General features: G+C 27.3%; 1 protein-coding gene across 1 annotated transcript in view; it reads left to right on the top strand.

Moving 5' to 3' along the window:
• The window catches only part of LOC136972620 (glycerophosphocholine cholinephosphodiesterase ENPP6-like), a 37,150-nt gene extending 11,767 nt beyond the window's left edge, over positions 1-25,383 (top strand). Inside the window, exons 2-7 of the mRNA XM_067267206.1 lie at positions 11,389-11,748; positions 13,907-14,016; positions 14,204-14,365; positions 23,094-23,237; positions 24,790-24,907; positions 25,013-25,383. Coding sequence (XP_067123307.1) covers positions 11,389-11,748; positions 13,907-14,016; positions 14,204-14,365; positions 23,094-23,237; positions 24,790-24,907; positions 25,013-25,224 — 1,106 coding nt within the window. The 3' untranslated portion in view covers positions 25,225-25,383. The remainder of the gene's footprint in view (positions 1-11,388; positions 11,749-13,906; positions 14,017-14,203; positions 14,366-23,093; positions 23,238-24,789; positions 24,908-25,012) is intronic.
• The last annotated feature ends 1,280 nt before the right edge of the window (positions 25,384-26,663 follow it).

Genomic DNA, 26,663 nt, shown 5'->3' with positions numbered 1-26,663 from the left:
TTCGGTTCTGCCAAAGTAAAGAGAAATTTCTGATTGGTAGAAGAATTTGGACACTCGCTTTGGATTATTAACTGCTTTCAAACATTTTAATTAAAATCGATTTCCTATCCCTTAACGTCTCGATTAGTATATAAGTTAATATAATTTAATCGATAATTTAATTACATTTTTCATCTGTTTAACGTGTGAAGATCATCTCGAAAACTTCAAGATGTTTTTTAAAGTTTCTTTTCCATACTTTTAAGCGAATTATTAAACATATATTATAAAAAATCGATTTAAAAGAAATTTATTTTAACTTTATTAAAAAGCTAATGTTTACACTTCATAGAAAAATTAGTTACTTAACTATAGACATAATTATTAAATATTTATAATAATTAATTAAAAATATAAATTTATGCATTCTTAAAAGTAATCTAATCATTAAGTTTTAATTTAATAAAATTTATATAATAATGGATTCAATAAGATATAAAAGTATCCGAATATTATATTCAATTTCATGCTCTGAATCTCGTCAATCAATAAGAATCAATATGCTATTTGTAGGTAATGAAATGTTACTTGAAGGTTATCTAACTTGAAAACATCTTTAATTTTCTAACAAAGTTTTAAACGAAACGTTTTTAATATTTCATGTCATTTTTCGGCTACTTTCTAACGATTAAAATTTTACGTGTTATTTAAAAGTACCGTCGAATATCCAGGAACGGCCATCTCTAAACGGTAGCCATTTTCTCAGGAGCATTTCTTTTGAAATGCATAGAAAATAACTTCCAAACTATGACAACCTCGGAACAATGGCAATTTTTCACGTTCGAGTCAGTGGCTGCCAGAGGTTTGATTGTACTTATATTTTTATACGCGAATTAGATAAGATTTTATATAAATTCTAATTAATTAATTAATTTTTTGATAATTAAATATGTAAGCTTAACGTGTTGAAAAGTTTTGTCTATTAGTAACTCTAAACGACGACGAAACTGATAACAAGACTAAAAGTTTTGACCTCCGTTTATCGGAATTGGCTAAAATAACGATTAATTTTCGTAGACAGAAGTTAGTGACAGAGGTTAAACAAAGCATAAAAATAATTATAACGTGTTTTAAGCATCTACTGTTACTGTTTATAGAATATTTTAGATCTTTATTTTGAGTTAAGCGTATCAAATGATTTTATTTATTTAATAAAAACTTTAAAAATATACTAAAATTAAATTGATGAATCTCTTTATAAATCATCGGAGGACGAATCATTTAAACCTTTTTTTCTTATTTTAAATTTAGATGTTTATTTTTTTTATAATTATGTAATTTCATCCATATGATCGATCTGTCAGTTTGTCTGCCGGAAAACAGAAATAAAACAGTTAGATAATTAAAATTATTGTCATTTGTTTCATCATACGTTAGTGATTTAGGCCTAAATATTTTCGATCTCATAAAGTTAATTTATATATTTATCTAATATTTTTTAATTATTAAAGTTGCTAATTTATTATCGTTAGCTGGAAACTTTCAGATACATTTTTCTCATTTGAGAATGGAGAAAATTTTAGTCAGAGAGGATATAAGTTATGTATTTCATTCTGTATAAGATTATTATTAACTTAAGAAGATAAAACACTCATATATTATTAAATGATTAACATATAAGAAATCTATACACATATTTGCATCAAATTAATCTAGAAATGGCTTTATTTTAATATCATTCTTTCTATTTTACTATAAATGAAGGCTTTATAATGCAGCCTATATTTATTTAAATTTAGATGTTTGCAATGTCATAGAAATGATTAAAGTTAATATAGATTTTAACAAAGAGAGTATAATTATTGACTACTGAAAGCAAATGTTTCCATATATATATTACTACGCTAATTTAACTATTCGAGCTGTAAACAGAATCGTCTTTAAAATTCATAGGAAAAATAAACTCCAATTTTTTGTTTATTGGTTTTAAAGTACGATTTTTCAGACACAATTTTAGAATTATTTAACTGCGATGTATGTATCTCATTAAAAACACTTTTCTCTAATTTAAGATAGGAATGGAACTTATGATTTGATCTCAACACTAGAAAAAAGTTTCAATAAATTCTATAGAATTTATAGAAAATCATTGAACCTAGTAGATCAAATGTTTTTCTTCATGTTTTATCTAAAAACTCATCTTTCAACTTATCGATTTTTTGGTATAAAAGTCTAGAAATAAAAAAAAATTGCAATATTGAGTAATAATAGGCCTATATGTAACTATAAAATATAGCATCTAATCTAAATAAGATAAACCTTAAATTTTACGACAAAATATTAGAGTAATAATATCTTCGACAGCATTTCTTTGTTGTGATATACTGTATTTTGAATGAAACCCGAGATTAAATAATAATCATTCCAATTTATCATTGAATTTTTAAACTGATAAATCACTTTGATAAATTGTTAAACTTAACAGAAAAGAAAAGAAATCCATTTATAAAGCGAGAATAATGAAAAAAATGGATGATATCTTTTGATATGATTCAACTACAGTTTAAATAAAACTGAAAAGTTCACTATCTATTACGGTGTATATATATATATACAGTGTAATTTCATAACATCTATCTATGTTTTAAAAATGTGTGTGAAACATAACTATTATTTATTAAATTACTGGATAAATTAGATCAAAATACTAGAATGACTGAATTAACATTGCTATTAATTAATATTTGAGCCGTTCTGTCATTCAAGAATTTGAAGTTATACTTTTAAAAATTATATTAAAATATTTTTATATTGGAAAAAGATTGTCATAGAATGCTTTTAAATCATTTTTTTATATTGTTCAATTATAAAATCAAATCTCTCAATTTATTAATAATGATCTTTAATTGAATAAACGTCTTTAATCTTTATGCCCTTTTAGTAAGATAATAAAGTATTATCTATCTTTATTATAATTAAATTACAGAATTAGTAATAATAAAGTTATTATCATTCTATATTTTGGTAGCTGAAGACTGAATCTTTAATTTATTTTGAACTTTGTAAACTTTTTTACAAATAATCCTTGTCATTAGATAGCTTTTATTATTAGAGAACTGTAGAGTTTGGTTAACAGATTCATTTAGTTAGCATGAAATATAATTTGGAATAACATTAATGACACTAGAAATGATTTTGTTGATTTATTGGAAAGTAATTTGCCAGGATGAAAATTGATGGGTGTTAAGAGAAGTTTGTAAAATGATTAATGGATTTATATAGTGATTTACGAGATACAATCAAATGATAAAATAAGTATCTAGACAGTTCATTTTCCCTTAAAAAATTTGTCGAAGCTATAAAGATATTTTAACTACTTTATAAAGATTATTCTATACATTAGAATATATATTTATTTATATATAAGAAAGTTTATATTTCTAGTGTATTAAAATATTTAATTTTTAAAGAACGTTGAAAATTAATGCTGTAATGTGTAATGAAAGTTGCGATAAACATATGCACTAATTTTCGTGATACATTCGTGTAATGAGTCATACCGAATCTCTGTTTCCGCTCTCCTTAATGTGTTGTAGTTGAAAAAAAGATAGTTAGTTTATTATACTTCTTTTGATTAATTTTTAGTTTGATTGTTATTTTTATTTAAAAGCTTTACAATGATGTAATAAAGCAGATGTTTCACCGTATGATAGACACGTAGAGATATATTTCGTTGTAATATTTTCGTTAAAAAGTTAATAATTAACTCCTTAACGACTAAAATTTAAACTTATATTCTTAAAATTTATATAAAATAAGTTGATTATCGTATTGTATTTCGAATTTATGATTCATCTCGACTTTTAAAAGGGTTTTTCTGGAAAAAATTGAACTATAGTTACAAGTAAATATACTTTAGAAGAATTCATTAGAGTAAAAAAGTCAATAATACATTTAAAATGAAGTTAATTAAGTAAAAACGTAAAAGAAACAGAAAAATACTATAAAATATTCATTATATACAGATTTTAAAGAATGATGGATGCGGTAGATTTAAAACGTTCTCGAATTTACTCATCCCGGCTTTTAAAAAGGGATTTTTTTTCAGTGAAAAAGTGGATGATAGGAGTAAAGATAATCTAAACGAATTTATAAAAGTAAATATGGGAATTTATAAAAGTTTATAAACGAATTTATAAGAGTAAAATAGTGTTAATAATGCATTTAAAATATATTTAATAAAACTATTTAAAATAAATATAAATTACAAAATGTTTATTTCACACGTAGGATATACTGAATTTAAAGTAATAAAATAATAGACACTGCATATAGACTAATAAATGGATATTTAAACACACTAACAATAAATACTATCTTCACATTTTCAATTGTTTTTCATGGTTGTACTTCTATAAAACGTTTTAAAATATATTCAACATTGCGTATTGTATCTTTCTCTCTTAATAGTGACGATTATAAAATTTACGTAATCTTCGTTTTATTTTACGTAAACTATGCTTTAAAAGTAAAGTCATTTCAGAAAGAATGACATATCAATGATGTGATTCCTTCATTTGCATTTATTAAAATTCGTTACTTTAACATTAAAATAATGATTTAAAAATCCGTTGAAAAATATTTTAATCTAGTTTATAAAAATGGCAAAACATAAAGCATTATATTACACAAGTAGTTGTATTTTTAGAATTTTTGTTCAGTTATATTATAACCGGATCAAAAATACAATCATGCATCTATAGAATGACTCGCTCGGAACTGAACACTTAATTTGTTCGATACCCCACGATTGCACAGTCACATTTGAATAACATTTAATATAAAACCTACTTTGGTCGATTGTTTCGCCATGAAATAAACAATCGTTCCGTTCGTGTTTCACGCTCATATTTTCGTTTTATACGGAAATTTTCCACATAATAATTGACCAGTCCGGACTGAATCATCCTGTAATAAATTTAAAATATAGCAAATATTCACGATATCATATACCAATGAAGAGTTAAGATTTTTAATTTATTATATTAATGCCAGATTTACAGATAAGATAAACAAGACTCTGGTTACGTTTTCACGCTATGAAGCTACAACTTAAGGTCTCGTGTTTTTAAATTTATTATTACAATCCCTGACACCATCTTAAACGAATAATTGCGGAAAATAACATAAGCTTTTTTAGGAAATAGCTAAATTTTTGAAAATTTTGAGAAAATATTTATTAAATAGAGCATAAATTGAACAATTAGAAGACAGATTTAAAATTGTGGAAGGATTGCGCTATTACCAGATAACTTTACAGAAAAGAAAATGTGAGAATGAGAGACACATTTCGTTTTCAGAGAGAGCATTTCATCTATCAAGACACTTACTTCAAGTTTAGTAGGCCTATATTTTATTTAGTATATTTAAGAGATATTTTATAAATTAAGAAATTTATTGAAAAATTAGAACAAGGTTTTATACAAATTTGGAAAATTATTATAGCAAAAGACAAAATTGATTTGTGTTCTACGGTATTTTATATACTTTAGATACGTTTAAAGTTTTATCATACTGCAGATAGGTATTTAACTGTACTATATTTTACATGATAAAAACTCTATAGTCTCTAATAATGTATCAATATAAAAGTGTTGATATCTAATATTTATTAATTCCATAAATTTATGAATCAGTTCATCAAAGTTATAATTAATTCTCAAATTGTTTATAGTTTTATTCTATTAGCCACTTGAAATAGCAAACACTATAATGTTTCAAATATTTAAAATCTCATTAATATTTCATTTATTTGCAAGAACGCCCTATTAAACCGCAAGTAGTATCTTATTCACTAAAATCAAGTAAAATTCTTATCACTTTTGCAATGATGCATATGTTTTTTTTCAATGTGTTCCTTTCCTTTCCTTCGGCAATTTTTTAAAAATCTGTCTTCTAATTTTGCGATTTGTGAGCTATTTAATAAATGTTTATCAAAATTTTAAACTATTTCGTGCAAAGTTTTCTATATTTTCCCCAATCCTTTGCTTAAATGGTATCAGGGACTGTATTTATTAAAAGGAGAGGGCCTCATATGTTATAGCTTAGAGCCACTAGTCTAAATTCGGTCCTGAATATCATTAATAAAGGAATAATACCCAAAACACTAGTACAAATATATAAATCACATTTCACTCAAGAAAGAAAATTCAGACTCTCGTTAGAACAGCTTCCATCCGTGTAACTTATAAAATGAAAACATTGTCTGTGCTACCGATGGAGGTGGAGTTGGATTTATTTTGTTTCTGTCATGATTTTTTATGTGAGTGAACGTATGGTTTATATATTAGCATTTATCAATTATTTCTTACCTTCTCCTTCACATTTTTCTAACTATCTAATATGCAATTATTTATTCATTCTGTCATTAAATTCAATAAATTCTTTTATTCTTTCATAATTTATAACGCTTATTTTAATAAAATAGGTTTATTCCTATTATTAATTTGATTATAATTCACCAAAGAAATTTAATACGAATACTTAAGCACGTATCGCTTCAAGCTTAATTTGTACTCACACCTGTAGATAAGTGAGGGATATTATATTATTCACGTATTATAATATATTTTTATTTTATTACTGAAAACAATGATATTTTGATAATTTAAAATATATAGAATTATAAAAGCTTTCAATCGTTATTTAAATAAAAAAATCATTTAAAATTATTGTATTCGTTTTTATTCTGTACAACGCGATCAGGAAGAGTGCCTTTATTAAATAATCGATTATTTAAAATAGGCAACGTAGTGACTGAATTAACTTTTAGTCTTCATTTGTTTCATTAACTTTTATGTTAGCAAAAGATAAACAGGAGCTAGAAAATCCAATAAAATCTTAATTATGTTGATTAATTAGTTTTTAAGCTAAACGTTTGGAGTATCAGACGGTTTAAATTTAAGTTCAGTTAAAATATAGGCTTATGTCTTTAATTCGTAGAAAGATCATTTATATAGTTGTTAATTTGTTTATAATTTTACATATACATTCTATGTAATAAATATATGTCGTAATATATATTTATTGTCCATCTTTGTGAAATTCATCTTAGAAAATAGCCCATAAGTTCTGGAACAGTGAACAAGAGACTCGTTATCTATTATAGCATGTTGCTTCATCCTATTTTATATATAATTAGCCTATACATTGCTGTTTCGTTGTTTTTAGTTTCTATGTATGTGCAATTATATAATGTCTGTTCTTTGAAAAATATATAATATATTATACGATTATATAATATAATTTGCATCACAATTATGTGAAATGCAGTGCAATTATAAACCTGCATAACTTAATAGGAGCTATATATTAAACAATCTCAAGAACTTGTGCCATTAAAAGCTGCCACTGTTTAATTGTTAACGCGAAAATAACTGAAAAGTACTGTATGTTGAGTTCGAATCGAAACGATAGTCTGTAGTTTAATGCCAAATATTTATTAATATGTAACCATAAAAATAATATGACATTTTTAAATAATAAATTAATAAAATACTTTTCGAGAAATTTTATTTTATCATTGGTATGTTGATATCATAAAGTCGGTTTTTTGCTTTCTGAAAAATAAAAATGTAATAGAATGATAAGAATTTCTAATTTAATCTCTCGTCTTATATTCGCATACCAAATGAGAATGCATGCAAAACATATTAACCGAAGTAAATTTAATGCAAATTAAATCATTTTAAAACTGTATCACAAATTTAACTAAATATGTTACTATTTAATTCAAAAATTAATTATAATTTACATCTCGATTTATTATTATTAATATTTAAAATTAAATACGGGATGTTTTATATATTTTAAACACGTTTCGGTCGATAGTAGATCTATAATTATTTTTTATACTTAGTATTATGAACCAGACAGTAAATCAGAACGTATGGACTAGTTGATTACTATCATAAATCATATTGATGTATTTGTATACCACTGACCTAAATTTCGCCTCGAGATGATTTTTAAAAGACTAACTTAGGCCTCTATTCTTGTAGATTATAACTTTTATGATGCCGAATGATTTACTCATAGTTCATTTAAGGTATGTTTAGATTGCTTGTGCAAAATTGTAATGTTTACAAATTTCTGACTGCAAATTTGGTCTATTATTATTCATATTATAGAAGAAAAACCGTATGCTCATTATATTCTGAAACATATCTAATTTTACAATATTCTACTATAATAAATCAAGGTTATATATTTTAGTAAATGGATACTTTGACGATGCTTTCACAGGATATTTATCTCCATGAGACGTGACGCAAAACTGCATTTATATTTATTCTCCACAGTATTAATAATCTTTTCTTAAATATATTTTGAAAAGATTGAGTATAAATTTGCTATTTTAACAGAAATAATTATGCGTGTATATAATTTGTATTGTAAGTTAATTTTCGCACCCGCAAGTCTTGAGATGCGAAGTGCATGGTTCTGAACAACTGGAGAAAAAAAATTATTAAAATAATCTTAAGAATAATAAATTCTTAAAATATCTTGTATGTTGTTAAATATAATAAGAATAAGAAATAGTATGTAATATACTATAATTATCTATCATGACAATACGAAATGACCACTGCTGCAAGAAAAGTGCTCAGTGAAGAAGCAAATACAAGAATAATAAAGTTATTTAATATCTTTTCAGAATTTCTTCATTTAACGATTAAAACAAATACTATATACTAAATTCCAAACTGCTTTCCTGCGCGGGAAACTGAGGATACACATTTATGTATACCCTCACCTTTCCGAATCCGGATACGTATAATCTATTTGGAAACAATATACGATTCGAAACAAGCATATTTATTGAATTTTTCACACAATTTAAGTATCATAACATTTTTATATCTATACCAAAGTTCTTGAGTTTTCCTTAAGATAATTAACTTCCACACGATTGTCTCCTTTCAAGCTAAATTAAATGAAACCCGGATTGCCTGAAACTCATTTTGTTCATAGTTTTTCTAGTTACATGTATATATTTATCTCATTCTTCATTAACATAAACTCATTTTGAATCATTCGGCATTTGTGTCCGATCGCTATAAAGACCACACATCCGATGTCAATATGCATGAGACCAGGTAAGCTATATTCATCAAGGACACAAAAACCCTGCAGCGAATAATTATGTATATCACTTTGTCATTCCCGACAACTCTCTGGTCGTGAATTTTGAGCACAAATGTCCTTGTTGGATCATATTTTTAGAACGATAGATCTTGTCTCTGAGTCATCTTCTTTTTTAATAGATATAATTTATCGAAAGATAACATCTATTTATTTTCAATATGTGACATTCTTTATTCGGGTCTCTAACCTCTTTAACCGTAGAAAAATTTGAAGTTTTAGTAAAATATTGTAGTTTTTGCCCTTTTACAATACTTTTATTGAAGATTTTACAATGTTTCGTATATTGCTACATACGTAAATTTATAAAGATTTATATGGAGAGAACCTCAAGCAACGTGCGAGAATATTTCTGTGCATTAATATTTTAGCCCGGAGGAACGAATGCTAATGAAGTTAAAGAAACGCTGAAAAGGGATAATTAGAACTCACAAGAAAGTTTCGACGTGTCACTCAACAGTTACAGTAAAAGCAAAAGTACTTCTGATTATAAATTCCCAGGTTCTTAGCGATTATCTCTTTCGCGTATCTCGTACCCAATTATTAGGAATTGAAGAAACGCATGATTGTCTATAACTGTGCCATGGATTTAGATTTCCTGTAATAGTAGAGGCCTATTTAATGATATCGATGAAAAGTTTTTATTACATAGTTTTTTCAATATCTGAATAATATGAGGAGAAATTTACATTTTAAAATTGAAACATTTACAAGAAAAAATTGAAAACATTTTCATTACCATTAAAATGTGAGATCTTATAGTATGAATATTCAGGATAAAACAGCATATTTGATATTTAATTAAAGCCGAAAATTTTCTAACAAACATCTTTGTAAGAATGAACATTAAACATTAGTTTTTCCCCTTGGATTTTATATTAAATTTGCATTATATGAAAGTACTCTTTTTTAATTCCCAAATAAACAATTTTCTCATTTTTATTCTTATTTACATCTCATCACGTTCGACCGCTTTAAAAGTATACTTCTCGCAACTTTAAATAGACTATATAGCCTATAGGTTTCACTATTTCTGTAAAGAAATTGTATTTTTCTTTTTTCAGCAAGAATAGCTATACAATCAAAGCTATATTTGTTCAACATCAGAGATGTGAGCTTAATATTTCCAGATGTCTCATTTACGTTTAACAAAAAAACTTATTTGCGTATTGTCACGCAATGGGATTGCACATGTTGCGTGGTTGCGCATGGCTTCTTAATAAGATGTATGTAATGTCTTGTGGAATGAAAGTTTTATAGAATATAAATTATAATTTCCGAGTTATTAAGTTAAATTTAAATAAGATATAAGTTATTGTATCTTATAATCTTTATGATATGTATAAAAGTGATAAGAAGAAATAATAGATGTAACACATCCTGTCACATCATGAAGAATTTTATTTTATTTTATTTTTCTCTTATTAATACATCTTTAATTGAAACATTAATATTAAATTTGTGTGTTCTTCGTAATCGTTTATAATTCTCGAATTCGCGAAACTCTTTCATTTAAAATTTTCACCTTCATCAAAATAGTTTAGTTTAAAATAAGATTTTTATTTTCGTTTAAGATAATAATAGTTTTTCTTCCAAACACTACAAATTTGTAATAATAGAATGGATCAATTATTAATATTACTTAAAGAATAGTCTGCGATGTAGTGAGAAATGACTACTTGGTATGAAATGACACTCAGATTCAACACTAATGTCAAATATTTGAATAAAAATAGTGTTAATTTGCAACATATTAAAACAACTTGACGTATTTCATAAATTCTGACAAATGTAATTATGGTCAAGTATTTAAAATGTACTGACACACTGCATTTAATGATGCAGTCAACTCATCCACGAATCATCTTCATTCTTGTGAACTAAACAGTAAAGATATACGATAATTACACGCATTTATTACTTCAATTAAGCGATATTCTGTTATCTGAATGCTTGAGAGCGTCACATATTTTGGTTGATTAACGAGTATTTTAATGAAAATGAATCATAGAAATGCCCTGTCTCATACAAGGACATCTCGACATTTAATTAAGAAATGTTTCTCAAGAGAAACGCCCTACGTCTGACAATTATTGCTGTATATAATAGTATAATGACTTAAAAATTTATGTGGAATATATAATATATTATATTGTAAAAGATTTCCATTATAATAAAATCTTACTTTATACATAATAATTTCAGGACTTTATGCCGAAAGCCACGGATTTGTGCAGAATATGATGTACGATCCTATCCACAAAGATTTCTTTTTAATGGGACCGAACAAAACGGCTTCTGTGCCCCATTGGTGGAACCATGCCGAACCAATCTGGATAACTGCCGAGAAGAATAATCTCCGCACTTCTCTATATTGGTGGGATGGATGCCAGGTAGAAATAAAAGGAAAGAAGCCTACCTTTTGTGTTCCTTACAAGTACGTGGGAGAAGATTGGGAAACGGTAGATGCCGATACTAGAAACGCATTCTTGGAAGCACTAGATAAATTAAAGTCCAACGAAGTTCAATTGGTGCAAGTGTATTACGAATCTGTAGACCATAAAGGTAATATTAATTTAAAAAAAATACTTTTATGTTATATTTTATATTAAGTTAAAAGTATATATTACACATATAATCAAAAAATGTAGAGAGCATCGAAAAGTACGGTGCATTGTAGATACTTGTAGAAAACATTAGAATTTTTATTATTTTAACTTACAAATTTAAGACAAATTGTAAAAAGCTATTCAAAGGAAGTTCTTAAAACATGAATATAAAATATAAGCTATCAATAAAAAATAAGCAGACTTAGTGTAAATGTTCTCTTTTACTCCGTTGTCGAGTTAGCTTTTCTCTAAATTTCATAATTTGGCCAATTAATTTTATTAAAAATCTTACGAATTACCAAATAAAAACGATCGTTTTTGAATTTGTAAGTGTATTTAAAGGAAATTAAGTTATGTGACAATCAATAACTAAGCTAATTCAATTATCGCCTTTTACTCAATTCCGAAGTTCTAATAAGATTTGTTTACAGACATACAGAAATGCTTATACAGGTATTCTTTATTCCTGTAATAAAACTTTATGTTAAAAAAATTAATGAAATAAATTATTAGTATTTTTAAGTTTTTAGTCATATTTAGATCGAATCAATTTATACATAGGCCTACACTGAACTGTGTCAAATATTGATAAAAATCTAATGATAAATGTGCAGTTGTTAAGATACTCATATTATTAAACTTCTTCAATTAATTGATTTAAATAAAACATATTTAGAAAATATCATTTATTTATATGTTCCTAAGAGAATAAAAAAGAAAACACAATTTTTATTTTAATAGAATGATGAAGATTTAAAAGAAAACAAAAGTTTTCAGATAAATCACTTTCTTTATTGAATACGTCTTGTTACTTTCGCATGACACGACTCTAAAATCTAATTAAATTAAGGTGAAACGAAAAAATTCTCACAAATTAAAAATATATAGTGTTTAAATACAGATATACAGTAATTACAGTAAACCCTCGATTTAGCGGAATAAATGAGGAAAGGGGTGTCCGCCATTGCTGAAAGTCCGTTATCGAATGTGTCTTAAAAACGTATTAACAATAAACCGTAAAATGTGCAAGTTGTGTTAAAATGTTAACATGATGTATGAGTTAAATAATAACGTAATTGAGTAATTTATACTCATTAACTCACTATTCCAACCTTTAAGTATGCACTTTTCACGAACAAGAACGGTTTTAAATTTTCTTATAGAACAAATTTTCCCTTAGATTCGAAGTCCGTTAAATCGAGGGTTTAACTGTACTAGTATTAGGGCAAAACTAATTTATAAAACTTTAATAAATGCAAATCAGAGCTAGTGCAGTACTTTGCAGTTTTAGTTGAAGTTAGGTTATTATTATTATTATTATTTTAAAAATATGTTATCATTTATGACAATTTAATTAATTAATTTCTTTCCTTTATTTTTGCCTTGTTAACTGAAATGAATAGAGAATTGTGGTGTAGAAACAAATAAAAAATTGCCCTGATTTATCTAAAAGTTTTTCTTTTCATATTTTTGTTAGTAGTTGACAAAGTTAACTTTCGATTTTTTGCAACAGTTCATTTGCCGTACAGTTTGTTTGTACGTATGTTTGCGCGTTTTGCGTTTTATATTTCATAATATCTATGGAAGAATACAGCGTAAAATATTTATGAGATTTTTATATTTGTACTGTGTAATTTACGTATTCTTTTGAAGAAATGAGAAATAGAAAGTAATTCGTGTCAATTTTTTTTAAAAAATAAAACAAAGTTTTAAATGATTTTTTTCTATCATACGAAGAGTTTTATATCGACGACTCTATGTCCGATGTGACTCGAAAGTGTGTTATGTGCGAATTTTATAGTTAAGTATATTAATAATAAGAATGTAGTTAGACACATAACGTGATATATTATAAAACATAATAAACAGGCTATATTTATCTAAACATTAGTAATTTCAAATTTAGGTATTAATACAATCTAAATGAATCTCCGTGTGCTATTTTTCATTTATTTTACATAAATTTGTCAAATATTTCACAAATGTTTATCCAAAATGTTTGCTTAAATATAGACAAAATTTTATATCAAAGTATGCTAAAAGTTTTTATTGTAGCTTATCCTGTATTATCAATATGAAACAGATATTTATTATGATGGTTTGTATATTTATAGGGCATAAATATGGACCAGATTCAGATGAAAGGAAAGAAGCATTTAGAAGTATCGATAGATTGTTGTACGAATTACAAGAGGAGATAACAAAGCGAGGACTAGAAGATCAAGTAAACAACTGTGGAAGAATATCAAATGTCCTAGAACTCAGCTAGCACATTTGATAAATAGATAAATATAACTGTTATATTTATCTATATACTAAAATAATTCAATAAAGTTTAAACTAAACAATTCTGTTAATTTAAAATTTTAATTATAGAAATTTATAAGTCGTTAAGATAATTTTTACTTCAGGTAAATTTGGTTGTTGTATCTGACCACGGAATGACACTAGTAGATCCTCGTACTACTGAAGTTATTAACCTAGAGTCTGTTCTTCAGCCTTCTGACATTAAATATATGATATATCAAGGAGCATCATGCATGATTCTTCCCGAAGATGGAAAAGAAGTAGAGGTATGTAAATATATCTAGTTCTGACTTATCTATTACAAAATAAGATATCTCTATTCAAAAGCATTATAATTTAAAATACTTCTTTATAGTGTATTTAGAGTGTAGTCTTTCAGCTACATAGGATCTGGATATAACTTACGACTAAGCGATACAAAATAGAATAGGCCCTTTCTTACGCATCAGCGATGAAAAATGGAGGGAATGATTATAATCGACGTGAAAAATTGATAATAAACAATTAAGTTTTTACAGCTAATCTAAGAATAACCAGAACCGACATGAAGGAGAGCGCAAATTTTCACTTTTAATACAGTACTTATATAACAACAAGCATATATAAATTGCTGAGTCAGTAGTAAATCCCAGTTAAATTCTTTTTCTTATATTTGACATTTTTATTAACTTTTTCGTTACGAATCTCCCCTGGGTACGCCAGTGCAGCTAAGCTTATAAACATAAGAAACATATATTGACAGAAGAAAATAATTAACGACGTTAAGGTACTATCAGTTTGTTTGTTTGTTTAGTTATGGCAACGCAACATTTGGGCGATCTGCCTAGGGGGTGCCTTCTGGGAGGTCTTTTTAAGGGAAACTGGCCTCTATTTAGGCGTTATAGACGTGGAGAAAACCCGGAAAACTGTGAGGCCAGCCCGTCCGAGCGAGGCGCGAAACCACGACCGAACTCCCAGTGTTCAGGGAACGAAGACCGCTTGGCCACTGGTGGACCTAAGGTACTATCAGATTTATTTTCAGGGCTGTAGGGCCGAGGTGGTTAAGGATTCAGCCTACAGCTCTGGGGCCCCAGAGCTGTAGGCTGAATCCTGGCAGTCGAAAAATTCTAGACATTTTTCACGGACGGTCTATTGCAGATATGGCGAACCTCCTCCTTCACCATCAAAAAATTAACGACGACAATTAAGAAATACTTTAAAAATTGAAATAATTTAACAATTTATTATTTATTATAAATTAATCGCGGATAAGAAATTAATTTAAATAAATAAATGTTTCAAATGACGTAACAAAACAAATTCAGAGAAAAACAGAATTTACGGAATAAATAGATTTATTTCAGACTGAAGCATTAAAATTTTAAACCACCGAGATATTAAATTTTCTTTCTCTGATTTCAAATAAAATTGAATAAATCGATTTCTTAAAAATAAAAGTTTTAAATAAAAACATTAGGCCTATATACTGTATACAATTTTTATAATTTAATTATATTATTTAAATTATATTCTATAATCAAGTAATCAAGTTTAAATCAAAGTTAAGTCATATAAAATATGTTATTAATACTATAGTAGTTGAATAGAGATACTAGCTTGCTCTCAATATGAAATAGAATATTGATTTTAACATTTAAAAGGATATTCTTGTATCTCATTCCTCATCGCTAAGTGAAAATAAGATGGAATGATTTGTTGATTTTAGTACAGTAATAGTCATTTTATCCCACATTATTTGGAAGTTCATAAACTTTACGTGTTCTAAGAAAAACATTGTTGATGACTTCAACTTTAATTTAAATTATTTTTCCGAATTAAATTAAACTGATAGCATGACGTTATTAGTTAAAATCACTACAGGTATACCTCGTCTTACGTCGGTAATTGGTTCCAGGAGAGGCGACGTAAGTCGAAAAACGACGTAAGTCGAATTTACTTGTGTAGTTAAAACGATGTAAGTCGAATTTAAGTCGTAGTTTCGACTTGCGTCGTAACTAAACGCCAATAATGGAGGAAACACCAATAATGAGCACTTAAAGATCGCTAAATAAGACGACAACACAGAAACACAGATGTTTTCATGTTTCGTTCTCTAGGATTTATGATGATTATATTAACATTTACTGTAAATGTACATATTTTAATATGATTTTATGTGCTTTCAACGCTTATCTAGTGATATTACGACTTCAATGTTTGTGGCGGACGGATTTAAAGTCGAATAAACTGACTTAAACTTGATTTTTATTTTTCCATATATTTTTTTGACAAACGACGTATATCGGGAACGACGTAACTCGAGAGCGACGTAACTCGAGGTATACCTGTATTGTATTACTACAAAACAGCATATACGAATCAACCTGTGCAGTAACAAATTTGTATAACGCAAATGAAACATATAAACAGTAAGATTCTCTACGCAATATTTCGGAAACAAGAATGAATCACAAGGATAACGAAACGATTCATTTTTGTTTCTGAACTACTGCAGTATGAAATAATAGTAGGATTATGAAATACAGTCAAACCTGTTTTTATGCGGGGGATAGGGACCGCATTAAAAAAGACGCATTAAAAAAAAATCGCACGAAACTTCACGAATGGCTGTAAAAAATAGTTTTCGCAACACAATTAAAAAAATATTTTTTTATGCGGTCAACAGGGACCGCATAAAAAAAGTCTCACATAGAAAATAACTCAAAACCGTACGAAATAGAATTTATTGACAACAGATGTCAGCACTTGACTGCATCGTCTGGTCTATCGTCTGTTTTACATATTTTTGTCCAGGTGGTGTTTTGTTGACTTAAAAAGTAAATTATTTCATTTTTCGCATATTCATGCAATAATATTACTATAATAAGTGCATTTATGCTATAATAAGTTTATTTAGCTATAATAAGTCAACGTGAGACATGACGAATCGCACGAGACTAGTCGCCAACTACACCGCACAAATAAAAAAATCGCACAAAAATAACCGCATAAATTAAAAAATCGCATTAAAAAAATCGCACAAATAAAAATCGCACATAAAAAGAGCGCATAAAAACAGGTTTGACTGTATTCTGTTATCCTTAAGTAACAGAAATGCCCCTACCATTATTTCACGGTAGAATTATTGTTACATTTCATGGTACCATTACAAAACGTTTTGTAAAGTTAGGGTCATTCTGTTATCCTTAAGTAACAGAATGACTCTATCTTTACGTAACGTTTTGTAAAACACCTGACTTCCTAGTATCATCGTAACGATTACCTGCATACCTACTCAACCATATCTGCGTTACGTAATTTATGGAGAGTCCTACGTATGATATTTTATTGTTAGAGTTGGAAAAGCTAATCGATAGTGACTACGTTGTTTGTTTTACATCATCGAAATATATACTGAATGTAATACGAAAAGTTATGATATAATATCAAAAAATAGACTGAAACCAGTCGATTATTATATCCGTTTCGATACAAGCGAGTATAAATCTTGAATTAAACAAGATATTACAAGTATATAGAAAATATAATTAAAACTGAAAATATTTTTATTAACCTAAACATTATTGAACAAGTAAATGGTAAACAAAAGATTATCTGTATTTGAAATAATAACTATATTAAGAATATTAAAGGAACAGTAAAAATTAATCTTTTACTTTTTCAATAAACTAGTAGAATCAGACAGTTATATGAAGTTGTATACAAACACAGTATGTTCTCGATTTAACGATTAACTGAATAAAGGGATATCCGTTATTGAAAAAAGTCCTTTAAATCGAACAAATTTAGAAAACATATATTAATAACGGACTTACAATGTACAAGATGTATTAAAAATGTTGTTATAATATTTTATTCATACTTATACATTATAATATCTATATTGAGTAAAATAGTCTACTCATTGATATTCAACCTTTTATCGTATTCTGTTCACAAGTAAAGGTGCTCTAGATTTTTTTCTTTAGGATAGACATTTTTTATCCGTGAAGTCAAGGGCCTTCTGTAATTATATATAATTGATATATTAATTTAAAATAGAGTTTTATATTTCATTATCCAATTTTACAGATAATCTATGTAAAATATTAGTTTTTATCTTTTCAAAAATCGTTCATTTTATGCATTTCTCAATATTCTTGAAACTGAATGCATTATCTGATAAAGATTCTAACTTGAATTATATTTTTGAAGATTTAATAGATTGAAAGTTATAAATTGACATTGCTCAAAATATTAATCACATTATTAAAAAATGATAGAATGTAATTAAAATGATAGATTTTATCATGTTAAGAGAGATGAACGATTTTACCATCATTTAATGCGAAACTAATAATATACATTCTCAACTCATTTAAATATAAAAAATGGGCTCTTTCGAATATTATCAATTTATGTAGATCTATATTGTTACGGAAGACAAATTATTAAAGTTAACCTTCTGAAACAAGCTAAGAACTAAGTCCACAAGGGACTTAAGTTTCAGCTGAATCTAGTAATTTTTAAGGATTATAGTTTAAACTTAGAAAGTAGATTACTTCACGCAAGATCGATTTTTCTGTTTTTAACATCAATTTATATCAAGAAATTTAAACCTTAAAAAACAAATAGCCTTGGATCTAGATCATTTATCAAGAAGAAATATTACGCTTATCTGAAATAATATTCTAATCAAAAACTATATACTAACTATATACTATATAATCGGAATAAATTTTAGGATAATATTATGGAATTTTAGGATCGAAAATAAAACTCCAAATAGCAATTTCTATTTTATAAGCTAATTTCAGCACCTATATCTTCATACCTATCAAAGAAATTTCATACTTGAGAAGTACTATATATCCCGTTTTGTCCTGGACAGTCCCGGTTTTTTTGTTTTTAGCTGCAAAATAGAATAAAATTTAAAAAATAACCATTTTATAGGTCTTCACATGCAATTTAACGAATTTATGGGTCAATATATAAATAATCTAAAAAATAATCTTGAGTTTAGTCAATTTTAGACCCATTTTTCACTCTTCCGGCTGAGCGATAAACAGTATGTTCGCTCTATACGAAATAACAATAAATAATGTTCATCAGTTGTTAGTACTATAAAATATAAAGTTTTAAGAGTGATAATATGATAATTTTTTATTTAAAGCGGTTCATTTATTATAAAAATTACAGATTTATATAAATTTTTATTCAAGACAAATCATTGATAAATGATTGATAAATGATCTTCCTTATTATAATGCATGTTTAAACTAGATTACTTTAGAATTTAATTTGGCTAAAAACAGTTAAAATAGAACTCGAGAATGCTATTAAGATAACGAATCATTGTCACGAGTATATTAAGTGCATGAAGTAATTATATTCATATATAACTTACTAGTATATTATTTTAATGACAAATATCGGTCTACACATTATTATTATTAATCATTAATAATAATAATATTTAAAAAAGATAATAATTAATAATTTCACTAAGTAATTTTATCTCAAGATTAAAATGAAAAAGTAATTATTTATTAAATTGTTAAATTACCGAAAGATATTATGTAGCATTATATATATTTTTAGTATAAAATCATATCAAATTATTTAATATTTTATAAGCTTTGTACTGTTAATCAAAACGATAATTTAGATTTTTTGTTTTTTTTATAAGTGAAATGTGGAAGTTTGTGATAAGTCGAAAGAAAAGGAGCGAAAATTATGAAATATAAGTTGCAAATTACTATGTAATTAAATTATAACTCGTTATTTGAATTTAACGCAAAATACGAGTATTTGAATTTTAATTTTAAAAATATATTAATAAAACTGAATTAGAAAATAGTTAAAAACTCGAAGCTAATAATATTCTACACCCTAAATTTTTTCTGGCAACAAAATTTGTGGTTATGATCAGACTAGATATTACATTTAATTATTAGGAAACTTCTAAAATATGAATGGTAATACAATATATGAATTAAAGTTACCAAGCTTATGGATTTAAACCTAATAATTACGTTGTTTGTAGTTAATAGCATATTATAATGTAGAATATAAAATAGACCTCCATGTAAAATCAAAATCTTAATGCTTGAATGTTTGAGAAACTTAATATGATAATATTTAAAAGTCACGGTTTTAATTATTTTTATACTTATTTTTTATTTTGTTTTTTCTAAATAATGAATTGCCGAGTGGTTTATGATTATCCAAATTTTACTTCTTACAATAAAAACTGTATTTAAAACTTAAGCTACAAGACCCAGAATATCAAGTATCGTGATATTCGTATTTAACTCTTCCAATAAAATGAGAAATGCTCCAATTATTTAAACTAATACAAATATTTTCTAACACTATTCTTAACTTTACTTGAGAATAATCTATATATTATAAAATAAATAATTTATTATACATAAATTATTATTAGCGAGGTTGCTGCCGAAGTTTTCATCTCTAAAACGTGAACGTCGAACGTCGAACGTCGAGTGCCGTTGATCTTGTGGACGTTCGACGTTCACGTTTTAGAGATGAAAACTTCGGCAGCAACCTCGCTAATATTAAATTGGCATGAACAAAAATCATGTAATTAATAAAATATAAAACAAAATTATAACAAATTAGAATTTAAAAAAATGACAAAAAGTCCATCTTAGTAAAAACACCTGTTGTATAGTCAAACCTGTCTATAACGGAACCTGTATATAGCGAACCTGTCCAACACGGAAACGGAAAGGAAAATCGGTATCTTTACCCGGTTTAACACAAATTTAAGAAGTTTACGAGCCTAGTATGTATAAATCATAAAAAAAAGTGAGTAAATTCACATACCCAATACAGAATAGCAAAATATGACTACTGTATTATAGTAATTTTATCGGGATTGGAACGTAAAGTATTTGCGTATTTTTATTAACAGCTGTTTTTACTTAACATAAATATGTGATGTAATTACCAATTGTGAAATTTAACATATTATTCCTGATGTGAGATCGTATTTATTATTTTGAAGCTTATTTTAAACTTTTTACATCACATTTCGTTTGAATAAAATCAAGTCGAAATGTCTGCAGATAAAATGCACGTCGGGCATATTATGCATGCTTTTTAAGTTTCGTAAAGGATATCGTGCTCTACAAACAGTAAAAAATATCCGTACTGTGTATGGGAAAGATGCTTCTAAAAACCGAATGTGTCAAATGTGGTTTTGAAAGTTTCGTTCGGGAAACTAAAGAATACAAACGTAAAAATAAAAATATTTGTTATTAACTGAAAATCTGTTTTAGCGGATGGAGATTGTTCGGTCGAGTACCGAGGTACCACTATCTGATTAATGCGATTTTGATATGCGCGGTAAGATCGAGAAATTTATTATTCGCATTAATCAAGGGATACCTGTACTAGATAAACCTGTATATAGCGGAAACCTGTCTACTACGGAAAAGTTGTTCGGTCCCTTGGGGTTCCGTTACAGACAGGTTTGACTACATTAATATAATAAATTTAGTTATCGATGTACAGGTAACCCCCGTATAACATGGGAGTTACGTTCCAAAAAATTGCTGTGTTATGCGAATCCGTGTTATACGAAACAAAGAACTAAGTACGAAAAGGAGGTTAGGTTCCTAAAATTAAAAAACATGTTATTATATTTTCATAATTAAGATAAGAAAATTTTAATAAAGATATTTAAGTGATACATATTAATATAAATTAAACAGTTTTCTTCTTCATCACTAAGCACTATTAATCGAGGGCGTTTTCTTTTTGGCAAGTTATCCTTATCCTCTGAGCATTTTTCTGCATTATCTTCAGATCCATGCAGACAAGTATGTAATTTTTGCAAAAGGTAAAGCATGGATGCTTGCTTTTAGTTAAAAGATTATATGGTGCTAAGCACTTACGAAGAATAAAGCAAGTATGGAATAAGGGAAAAACATCTGGCAACATTAAAAGCAGAAGCGTCGAGATCTGGCAACATTGAAACAAGTTTCGAGAAGGACCATGTGTCTCGACAAAAGGCGGGAAAAGAAAATTTACATACTTAAGTACTAATAGTTCACGAAAATTATTATTTTCTTGAACTATTAGTACTTAAGTATGTAAAAATTTATTACATTTAATGTTGTACGAGGGTTTTACCCAATTCTCGAACCGTGTCAAAGTGAATCCGTGCTATAGAAGTGCTTTGTTATACGGGGGTTACCTGTACTTTAAATATCTTAAATTATCTTTTAATGAATATCTATATTTCAAGTTTTAAAAATCTAAGTTCACATTTATTTTTTTCTATTTACATTATAGATTTTTCTGAAAATATTTTATAAATACATAACATTTTAATTATTTTTTCTGGTTTTCTCTAGTAGAGGTAGAAAATTAATTATTTTCGCTAATTTTTTTACCTCTAACACTTCATAAACTTATTAAAATCATAATAATAACAAAAAAAAAAGTTCGAATGACGAATACCCTTTGTACTTGGATAATTAAATATCTGAATAATACAGTTTTGTTGCAACTGCTAAATTTGCGAAGATAAAATAAGCGGATTATCCATTCACACAATTTTTGTGTTTACTTGCTCCTATCACTTAAGCTTTACACAATTGCAGCGAATATTGCAGTAAAGCCTGCAGTTTGACCATTCACTTATTTTCTACTTGAAACAAACTTGTACCATGCATAGATTACTCGTATTGGAAGAACATTTTAACGTTAATAGAAATATATCTTTATTTTATTTGATAAATATTAATTATATAATAACATTTATCAAATAAATACATATTTACCATGTTGCAATGTTATATAAACGTATATAGAATTTAATTTATTATATAATGGACCTTTAATTTAGTATATCTAAATTAATAGCACTAATCTAGAAATATTTTTTTAATTATTAGTTTCAGATTACGAAATATTATTATTTTTTAAATAAATGTAACAAATTATTATTTTAATAATCGTTTTGAAATATTCTTTTTGAAACAGGTCTATAATAAAATCAAAAATTATAATCATCCTGGTCTGCATGTTTATAGAAAGGAAGAGATTCCTGATGAATATCATCTTAAACACAGTTATCTAACTCTTCCTATATTATTGGTTGCGGATAAAGGATACTTTATCACTGGAGTAAGTATGATATTCAAACTACTGTTTTTAAAATATTTAATGCACCATTACCAACAAACGATTAAAAATAATTTATAAAGTTATTGAAATTTCATTATTTATATACATCGTTTGAAATTTATTTAATAGCATCGACATTCATTTATAGTTTGGTTGCAAAAATCTGAAAATCGTTTTAGTAAGATTTCAATAATAAATAAGCAAAATGAATAGATTTTTAAAAACATCTTCTAAGTTCTCTTGTATTATATTAAATAAAATTTTTATTATAGTTATTTTAATTCAAATTGATACAGTGATGGCCGGATGGTCGAGGTGGTTAAAACGTCAGCCTACTGCTCTGGGAGATCCGGTATCGAATTTGGACGAGCAATTATCTAGGAACTTTACAGGGTGGTCTGTCCCGGATTTATCGACCACCGACCCTGGACATCTGGCCTTCCATTGTGGGTCTGGTTGAATTAGTCTCGGGTACGATTTAAAAGGTCCTCTTAGTACCTAAAGGGAAGAAACAGTCAACAATTAAAACAAACAAAAATTTTTAATCGATTTTGCTGATGAATTGTCTATTGTCACTTTTACGAAATGACGAATAGAATAAAAAATAAAATCTGTGATACAGTATGTAGGAACATAACTTTATCAATGGAATGAATATTCCTATGATTACAATTTCTTTAGATATAAATTCAATTAAGTCTTTGTAATTCGTGAATCTTTAATAATTTACTAATATTTATATAACATCTAATTTAAGCGTTTCCATGAAATAACCTTGTTATATTCTAAGGTTTGAATATCTATTAAAAACAGTAAATTCTGTTTTTTTTTTAATCATTTTATTTTAAAGTTTAAAAGATCAGATATATTTTTAAATTAATTTATCTTTTAATAATAATACAAATAAAAATTTTATTTCTATTCTCTTTGTAGTTTCTTTTTTTTAACATGTGCTGAATTTTCAGTAAAAAATATATTGCGTAAGGTGTGACTTTTTTGATTAAAAAACATTTATTTTTTAATTGTTTTAATGAAGTTTTAAATTTTATGAGAAGATTATTTTATCATGATGAAATAATTTATGGAATGTCATTTAAGAATTATTCCATCTTATACATTACTTAGACTAATTTAAAATAGATGTCTATGTGTGTGTTCCAAATGTTTTCTTGTACTTGTATTTATTTCATCATCGAATCAATTCTGAATCATAAACAATAGTGATATCTGTAACTTTTAACTTTTTGTGTATTTGATCTATGTGCTGTATACTGGCACAGCTTGGAATTTTTAGTTCATTCACTAGTAAATGAATATCTCTTCTAAAACGTTGTTTTATAATATACTGTATATTCATAACGCAAAATAGAAACTTTATTTTTCCAGTTATCAATAAAGACAACTTTTAAATCATATCAATACTCGCGACAGTAATGGAAATACATGTTAAATTTAATAAGAACTAACTGCAAAAACAGAAATTTTATTTAAAACAGTATTAAAGATTTTATGTACATGTTTTATTATATTTTTATCTTATTTTAAAATTTAGTTGGATTTTCCTGATAAAAGTATTCCTGGAAGATCAACACTTTCCAAAGGCGGTAGTCATGGTTATGACCCTTATAAAGTCAAGGACATGAGAACCATATTCTATGCTAGAGGACCTGGTAAAAATAATTTAGTTACTTAATTTTTAACTAAACTTAACCAATTTAAATGTGGGTTTGTAATATTAGAGAATTTTCATGATTATTTTAACATTTATCTTTTAGACCTGAAGAAAGGATACATATCCCCTCCCATCGAGAATGTCGATCATTATAATTTGATGTGTCATTTATTGGGCATAAAACCACTTCCTAATAACGGATCTTTAGAAAGGATTGAAGGAATGTTCACCAATTCTGCTTCTTATAGTAAATCGATATCCGTCCAAAGCATGGTGTTCATTGTAACGTTAATTATTACATTGATTATAACGTGATCTTCTTAATCAATTTTTTAGATAAACATTTTTTCATTTTTTAAAATATTGTGACAAGCGATTTTATTTTTCAGTTTGTTTACATATTGATAAACAATTTGGAAATATTGATATTGTGTACAGAACTTTTCCAATAAAAATTTTTAATAACTAGGAAAATACTTGTAGTTGATTTCGATTTTAAGTCCAAAGTATTGAAGTACTTGTACAATACACATACACAGGGTATAGATAAAAACATTGTGCCAGATTTTATCTTGTTTATACTATGTATTAGACAAATATAAGTGGACGAGAGTTTAGGAAAGTAGTGAGTTTAAGTAATAAGTAGTAGTAGATTTCACTACCTATTACCTAAACTCTTATGCCATGTCTACCTTGCGGCCGTGCATGACTACCTAGTCACCACTGCTCCTTTTTCTCATGAGGTCAAATCTTATCTCGACTTCTATGAAAGATAGCGGCACAGTTTAAATTACAAAGTCGTAGAGCGTCTCAAAATTAATAGAAAACGTTTTAGTCCGGCTAAAATACTCAAAGGGGAAACGACTGGACACCGTCAAAAAGTAGGTGGAAAACTGTATGAGGCTTTTGCATAAACGTCCACCAGTGACCAAATGGATAAAACACTAGTAGTTGATGTGGGTTTGCGCCTGATCAACGGGCTGATCACGTGAAGTTTTCCGGACTTTCATCACGATGTCTAACACCTAAATAGGGGGCATTTGTCATAGAAAGTCCTTCCTAGAGACATTTCCTAGGCAGATCGCCCATTTGTTATGTTACCTTATTCCATGAATCCAATCCAATCCTAATTTCTTCACTGTCATGTAAATCACTGCGGTCAAAATTTGACGCAGCTTTACATGGCGCAAGCCCACCAGTGGCCGAGTGGATAAAACTACCGAGCGCTGGTAGTTTGTTATGGGTTTGTGCTTCGCCAACGGGCTGGCCATGTATAGTTTGTCGAATTTTCTTTATCTAAATAGAGGCCAATTTCTCCTAACAGATCTCCCGGAATGCATTCTCTCTTGGCAGATCTCTCTTGTCGCATTGCCATAAACAAATAAAACCAAACTAAAACTTACATGGCACAAAAGCGACCCGGGTCTTTTTTACAAAAGTGACAGTGACACTTTTTTACAAAAGTGACAGTTTTTCTTTGTTTTCACCAATTCTAAAAAAACTTAAATTCCAGTTCTGTTCTTTATCTTTTCTAGCTTCGAGTTAAATCTGCGTATTTTGCCTAGGCAGATCGCCCATTTGTTATGTTACCATATTCCTATACCCTATTTTTATACCTACCTTATTCTTATACTCTATATGTTAACTATACATGGCCTGAACATTTCTCGGTAAATTTTGTCCTTCTACAGTTGAGGTAATACGGCCATACATAATGAAGGACAAAAGCCATGATATGTGTCACTATTGATGAC

The sequence above is a fragment of the Centruroides vittatus genome, unplaced genomic scaffold (genome assembly GCF_030686945.1).
Source record: "Centruroides vittatus isolate TY-2023 unplaced genomic scaffold, ASM3068694v2 contig_299, whole genome shotgun sequence".
Classification (NCBI taxonomy): Eukaryota; Metazoa; Arthropoda; class Arachnida; order Scorpiones; family Buthidae; genus Centruroides; species Centruroides vittatus.
This window is presented reverse-complemented; position numbering and strand designations above follow the sequence as displayed.